At 46.0% G+C, this 7,938-nt stretch overlaps 1 protein-coding gene across 1 annotated transcript; it reads right to left on the bottom strand.

The window, feature by feature from the left end:
- Nucleotides 1-5,092: 5,092 nt before the first annotated feature.
- Nucleotides 5,093-7,357, bottom strand: LOC140902903 (immunoglobulin kappa light chain-like). The gene is made up of 3 exons (XM_073323494.1): nucleotides 7,315-7,357; nucleotides 6,713-7,042; nucleotides 5,093-5,412 (listed from the first exon to the last, which is right to left on the bottom strand). Exons 1-3 carry the CDS (start codon nucleotides 7,355-7,357, stop codon nucleotides 5,093-5,095), a joined length of 693 nt encoding a protein of 230 aa, XP_073179595.1.
- Between the last annotated feature and the right edge of the window lie 581 nt (nucleotides 7,358-7,938).

Below are 7,938 nucleotides of genomic sequence, written 5' to 3'. Positions count from 1 at the left end.
ACTTAACTTGAATGCGTCCTTCACAATGTGCTGGCTAAACATCTTGTTGGTGTTTCCCAGAAGAAAACACATTAGAAATACAGGCATAGACCCAATACTCATAACTTCAGATACAAAAATGATACATGGATGCAAATAGCAACATCATATTCAGAGAACCAAAACCTTTCCATAGACATCTTACGTGCCACAGTTTGTACAAGCTTTGTGACAATTATATAACAGTGGTAGCAACAGTGATCCGCATGGTCATAGTTTAATCGGATAACGTCACAGTATATTTCTGTAAAGGACCACCAGATCATCTAGTCTGGCCTCATGCATATCACAAAGCACCAACACCATCCAGCAATGCTCACACTAAACCCAGCACCCAGGACAAAAGACAACAGCCGAGGACAAAAGAGAAATCTCCACCATTGATATAGGTTTTTCACACATTCTTATAACACAAAAGCTGCTCTAATACAAAGAATTAATTATAACACCAGATCTTTCCTTTTTCTATTTCAGACTGAATATGTGACTCTGACGTACAAGAACAGAAACGCTCCTCTGTGACTGATGCAGTCTCACTAAAGTGGTTTACATTTTTTAAAAGCAAGAGATGCAAAAAGAAAGAATGAAAGAGAAAGCGAGAGAAATTCGGAAAGTTTCATGTTTGTAATGAGCTATGATGTGATGTGAGTTTGCTTGAAATACAAGAACTTCTATGGTCGTTTCTCTGATCCATAATCTGGGCCGACACCTCCCTTCTTGCAAAAAGCCACATGGGGTCATTTGTGAATTGCCTGCAGGTTGATCAGGCATTGGATTGACCTCTCATCTCAAACATGGCACTTCCCACACCAGAGCACCTATCACAGAATTCACTCACCGCTAGGGCGCCTCCTCCTGGCTGCTCATGGGATTAGCTCCTTCTGGCTCCAACACCCCTTCTGTCATCTCATTCTTGCCGCAGCCCCACTCGCTCTTCTGGACTCTGCACTTTCCTCTTCTTGGCTTGACTGCTCCCTCTTCAGGCCTTGGCCCTCTGGCCAAGTCACTGGGTGTTTCCCCCCTGCCAGGGGATCAAAGTGCCACAGGACAAACTGTCCTAGGGAATCACCAAACCCACTGCCCTGACAGTGCCACTTCCCCAGTGGCTGGGAGGGGAACCTCGGCCTGTCCTCTGCTCCTTGTTCCAGTTCAGGGACTCTTGAGTCAGCAGCTAAGGTCTGCAACGTCCCGCCTTGCTGGGGCTTCCCCGATTCCTTTCCTACTCCGCCTCTCTCAGGCTTTTGCTCCACCACCCTCCGAGGTAAATCCTTCCTTCGGGGCCTGGGTCCCCAGGGTTTCTCCTCTGCCCTGGGCTTCCTCCTTTCCCTCTCTCATGCCCAGAGAGTGACTGTAGCCTTCCTCACTGCAGCCCTTCTCTGCTGCCAGGTTCCTGGCTTTATACCAGCCCTGCCTGCTCCTGCTCATCATCATTCAGGGCTCATTTAGGCCACCTAGTTCCCCTCAGCTGGAGCCTATCCCTTTAAGTGGCCCCTTCTCAGCCTCATTAACTCCTTCTGGTCTAGTGGGGGTGAACACCCCCTCACGCTCCCTTTCCGCAGGATGGGCATTTGCTGCTGATTGAGGGCGACAGAGTCACCTGCTCAGTTTGTTAAGCCACGTCCTGCACTGGAGGAGGTTTCCCATCCAAGCACTGACCCTCGGCGGCTTTGCTGCGGCTTTGGGGTCAGTACTTAGATCACAATCAGGCCAGTGTTTTCACATTTTTACTGTCCCTCGTGGTGAGCCACAGGGCTGGTTAGACCTCCAATAACAGAATATAGATAGTAAGGGTCAGACTGTAACACCTGTGCCCACACGGGTGAGAAGTTACAGATGTGAGCAGTCCCTGGAACTTCAGTGGGACCCCTGCTGTGAATAACGGCTCCCCAGGGGGAGTGAGAGGTTCATTGCCTGGCCCCAAATGAAATACAAAGGGCCACCTACTACTCTCAGTGACCCCCTGTAAACCCAGAGTAACTCCGCTGCCTTCAGCAGAGTTCTCCTGGGTGTACACCAGGGTCAGGGAGAGCAGAATCTGGCCCAAAGACTGTAAGAATGAGTATGGAGTAGAGCAGAGGTTCTCAAACTGTGGTTCGCAGACCATCAGTGGACCGCGAGCTCCATTCAGGTGGTCTGCGGATAGTTCCTTCCAAGGTGCAGGCCTGGGCAGCCGCACACAAAAATGAAGGGCCACCCACCTAATTAGTGCAGCCGCGCAGGCGAGGCTCCACTAATTAGGTGCCTGGACCCTGGAGAAGACGCACATGTAAGGTGAGGTGGTGGCCTTGGGGGGATTAGGGGGTAGATGGGAGGGGGCAGTGGGGTGAGAAGAGGGGGTGGGGGAATTTGGGACGTGCAGGGCTGCAGCGGCCAGAGAAAGAGGTGACTTTCCCCAGCTCCAGGGCTGCAGCTGCCGGGGAGAGACCCCCCCCCCTTCCCAGTCCCAGCTCGGGGGCTGGTGGATCGAGGGAGAGAGGGCACATCCATCACATTAGAAAGGTAAGACTACTGATATTAAAATATGAGTTGTGTGCTTTTATTTGTAGAACAAAAAACGTTAATTATTATTAAGGTTTTTTTTATTTAGCGCTTTTATCCAAAAGCAGCCTCCACCCAGCTGGAAAGTGTCACTTCTGTCTGGTTCTGCCCCTTCCACCTGCTGTGCATGTCAGGGGGCCAAGGCTGGTTCTGCATCTGGGTTTTTCTGGTCCAGCTTTTGTGACCGGTAACACACCTGAGTCCCAAGCCCAGTCGGGGGGAGATTCAATTTCTCGTGGGTATCAACCTCCCACCTCCCCTTTCAAAACCACCAAGGGCTCGGCTTAGACATGAGAGTAGCTGAGTTCACGGCGACTGCCTGTGTGAGTAAGGCAGGCCCTGAGCCCCACCTCCTCTTACCAGTGCCCAGCCTGTGGAACTGAGTTTGGGATCTCTAGGGCGGAAGAGGGGAAGAATCGTCTCCTTCACAGGTCCCAGAACGGTGGTGGAGCCACTCCACGGCTGCTACCCCAACAGCAGGGCTGGAGCAGGGACTCTGTGGCCCTTGTGCCCCAGCTCCACAGGGGCTGTTGTCTAGAGGGTTGGTGTAGTGGTGGATTCACTCCCTGCTAACCCCATCCCTCTCCCGTGGGCCACACTGAGCAGAGAGCCAATCTCTGGGGCGTACAGGGAGCGCGTAAGTTACACGCAGGCTCCTGCAATCCCGCCCCCCTTTATGAAGTGACACCGCACTGCTCCTGCGGTCTGGGACCCTCTGCACCCACAGAGGGGTGGAATTTGTCCAGAAACACAGCAAAATGTTGCCATGATATCTGCAGGACAATGTCCTTCATATCACACTAGGAAATCTCCCACCTTCAAGGGTCTGGTTCTTTTTGTGACTTCCTGCTCCGTATAGGCCAGGTGGGCAAGTGAGTTAATCTTCAGATATAGTGTGGAACGGAGCCACATGCAGCAGCAGTGAAGAGCAGTAAGAAGCAGTAAAAACAAACTAACAGCTTTTACAGAAAGTCAACACCTTACAGGACGGTCCTGTCATTGAGATGAGCAGTGAAACAGCTGTGAGTGTCCAGCTTGGATCCCCGTCTGGGCTACGATTTCCCGCTTTTCCCTTTCACTGGTCACTGCTCCGTGCTTTGGTTGTGATTCCTTGAATCAAACTCCAGTTGGGCATAAGCGGTTGACCCTGGTTTGACAACATTTAGCAACATTAGACACCTCCACGCAAGGTTAATTAGCCAAACTTTGATGCAGTTGGACATAACAATCAGTTACATTTAAAAACAGATTGTTAAGCTTTATTTAAAATTCCACTTTTCAAACAGTGCACATCATTAGCACTGAAACGATCGTGGGAATCTTCCTTTAAAAGTCCAGCAGTTGGTTGAAAAAGGAGTTTAGGATTGAGACGGTTTTTCATGTACCCAATTCATCCTCTGAGTCTGTGGCTTTCGTTCTTTTGCTGAATTTCCATATGAGTCAGAAAAGGCCAAATCCAGGTTTAGCAGAATTACTAGGGCATTGGAACCATCTGCATCCTAAATTCATTCGTTTTGAAGACCCAGTCAATGGCTCATTAGAGGAAATTAAAATTTTTCTTCACCCCTTACAGCTGTTTTCTGATCAATTTAAACCCAGGCCCAGATTATCCTGCCACTTCAATGGGAGTTGTCCAATTATAACTGATGGGCTAACCAGGCCTCTGCTGTGTAATTTACGTCACTGGTTCCATCCAAACAGAATTTGCCCAGCCATGGGAGTTAAACCTGCTTATTTCAGGCAGAAGTTTGCCCTGTGTGATAAAGCAAATGATGAGTGATAGAAATAGAATATTCAGGCATCAGATGCACAGGCGGTTCCAAGCACCGCGCCTGGCTGAATACAGCACTCGTCGCTACAGAAGCGTTGCTGCGTTACATTAATGTAGGAAGGAATAAATGCTCAATGGGGACAAACAGAAGGAGCTGAGAGAACTGTTTTCAATTATTTTGTGGGAAATCAGCCCCACTATTAATAGGGCTGCTGCTACGTCTCCACACCTGGGACGGACTGTAGTGTGCTGATTACCTGGATTAGAACAGCAGTGACTCCAGGCCAGGCTCAGGGACACCAGCAACACCCCCAGGAACATGGCCACGGCATAGCGCACCGTCTGTGACGCACACCCGCTGGGATGGGCTGTGGAGGAAGCTGACACCAGTGGACGGTCAGGAGGTGAGAATCTTTTTTGAACTTTTTCATTAAACCCTCTGGTTTTAACTTCCAATCCCGGCTCTGTATTCACCTCTCCCCAGTAGTTCTTACTTAATTCTTTACAGTGCTCTATAGGTACAATCTGTGTGAAAGCTGCTCTAGAAATCTGAGCTATAATGTCTTGGGGTCTTTTTAATGTCTCAGTTTAGCTTTCCCCAAATAATCTGCAAATCTGCTTACTTTTAATTCTGACATAAAATATTCCAGCTTTCTGGGATGGAAAGTTACGTAGAAGCAACTCGGATTGTGCCCACTTGACACCGATTTAACATCAGAGTCTCCCTTTGCCTCAAATATCATATCACTCAGCTGCAGAATATTTGGTACTTTTCTTCACACTACTGCCGGAAGAGTTGAATTTGACTTCACAGGTGAAATTCTTCCCACTGGTCCAGGTGTCCATGGGGACGCTGATGTGATTTATGAGGGTTAAAGATCCATCCTTTGCTCTCAATGAGCGTGTCAGCCCCTGTTCCCGCAGCTCCCCAGAAACACTCCAGGAAACATGGACCGGGCTGGACACTCCATGGATCACACAAGCCAGATTCGCTGTCCCAGTGACTTGACTGCCATGTGGAAATGGGACCAGAAGCATCACCCAGCTGCTGTTTGTATAACTGTCTGAGCAAAAGGAGGTGTGGCAAATTCAGTGTGATAGTCAGATGAGCTGCAGTCTGATTAAAAATGTTAACCTTTCACTCAGACACAAGGTGCGTGAGGTAAAATCTTTCATTGGACCAACTTCTGTTGGTGAGAGAGACAAGCTTTCAAGCTTCCACAGAGCTCTTCTTCAGGTCTGGGAAATAAATTCAGAGTGTAATTTCCCAGATCTGCAGGAGAGCTCTGTGTAAGTTCAAAAGCTTGTCTCTCACACCAACAGGAGAATTCAGTATGATAATCAAAGAAGCTGCAGTCTGACTAAAGATGTTAATCTTTCACTAAGACATTAATTCAAAGAAAAAAATCTCTTGAAGAAGAAGGAAATATGAAATCACCATGCCAAGATTAAACTGGAATATAGCATAATATATACTTACATTAGCCAGAATGGAAATTGTGTGCTCTTTTATCAAGAAATGCACTCTTGAGAACTTTTCATTAAATTGAAATATAATTTCATGCAGTCATGGCTCTTAGGTTGGAAATATTCCCCTCCTAGGTGCCCTGAACAGTCACAGAGTAACTTCAATAGTTTTTTTCCGGCACTTTCAAGTTTTTACCTTTTGGATATAAAATATATGTGTATGATATTCCTTCTGTACTCATAGCATTTAATGTTTAGCTGATCTTTTTGTTTTAAAGTATGCTTTCCCTTTAGCCCTTCATCAATAGCTATGGTATATAATTACATTTTACTGGAAACATGCAAGGCTAGCCCTAGACCAATGGGCCCCCGAGGCGAGGAGTGCCCCACCTCTCCATTTTTTAAACTTTTGAATACCTTATTTTTTTATTGCATTTGTAGCCCATTTCACAACTTTGCATGCATGATTTATCCCTGTCATATAAGCCGATAAATTTGCATGCTAGGATCCGTAAATCTGTATTGATTCATGCCCTATATAAGCAAATAAAAAAATACGTTTCCTCTGAGCTTCTAGAATCTTTTTAATTTTAAAAATAACAAATGTACTTACATCAAGAAATTGAACTGTGCACCAACACTGGGTGACCACTATTAATTAGTGTCACAGTAGGTGACAGCCTAAGAATGTTAACCCTCGTCCTTCTGTGCAAAAGGTCACTTTTCTCGCCTTTGCCCTCGCAAACTGCAAAAACAGCACCCTGAGCCATACGCCCTCCGAGCCCAGCATCTCAAGGGATCACTTGGATCACCTGCCCCCTAAATCCAGCTCTGGGAACATGAAATATGCTTTGTCAATCAGTTATTAATTTCCTTAAACAAGCTATGGTTCCTTACCTCCAACAATCAGCGTGGATCCATTCCCAAAAATCAGGTAGCTGCTGTATCTATATGCACAGTAGTAAATGCCAGACTCAGTCTTTTGGACGTTGCTGATTTCCAGTGTCGAGCTGTGTGTCTCATGTTTGCAAGCAAATTTACTTACATTTTGATCATCCAAACAGCGCTTAATGCAGGTGGGTGTCTCGCCTTCTCTTCTCAAATACCATAATATGCTACTTCCTCCTTCCAAGTTTTCTGTGGAAGAACAGTGGATCTTTGCGGTGTCACTAACTTCAACAAACTGGATCCGCTGAGTCTGGTGCAGAAATAACTGCACTCCTAGCACTGGAGAAATAAAATATCGTCATAGTCAGTTTCCATCAGGTCTCCAACTGCCACAGATGGAATGGATAGCTCAGCAATAGAATTTACTAAATCTGATAATATCTATGCTCTGCAGCCTAAATGCTAAAAAACCCAGGTATAACTTTGTACAAGTGAATGGAAATACAATTAAAATCCAGCAAAAGTCTCCAAACTATCATATATATTCAACACTGATGTCCTATTAAAGAAGGCTGTTTTCTCAATTCCAAATTTTAATACAAACATTTTACCTAGGGAAGATAAAACAAGATATTCGGCAAAGATCATTTTCATAAAAAAATTAAAATAAAATCCTGACTCATAGGCCCAAAGGCTGATGCCTAGTGCACTGCTGCGGTGACTGGGTACAGTGTCTTGGTCATTTCCAGTGAGGAACGCCTCCAAGGAGGATGTGCTGTGCTGATAGATACTAGAGGGGTGGGTTAAAGAATCTATAGAGAGTACAACATTTCTTGTAGAATTTCTGTGCATTCCAATGGCACAGAGGTGTACTATAATGATTTAGAATAATTTTAACATCCAGAACATGGATGATCTATGTAAACAAACCCACATGATTTTAGAGCACAAGTCCCATTGACTTTCAAAGGAGAATGCTCCTTAATCACTTAGTTCTTTTGACAGCCCCAACCTAAGTCTCTCCCCAGCCTTCCACGTTTGGTCCATTATTGTATCATATTTCTTGGTGCTACAACACTGACCTGTAATGAACTTTTGGAGTCTCATCTTGGCGGACTTAAATTGCACCTTTAATCATCAAACTGAGGCCTTAAATTACACCTTTAATCATCAAACTAAAAGCTCCGACATGTTTGAGAAACAGAGAGGCACCTAGTGGGATTTACAAACATAGC

This window comes from Lepidochelys kempii, chromosome 24, assembly GCF_965140265.1.
Source record: "Lepidochelys kempii isolate rLepKem1 chromosome 24, rLepKem1.hap2, whole genome shotgun sequence".
NCBI lineage: Eukaryota > Metazoa > Chordata > Testudines > Cheloniidae > Lepidochelys > Lepidochelys kempii.
This window is presented reverse-complemented; position numbering and strand designations above follow the sequence as displayed.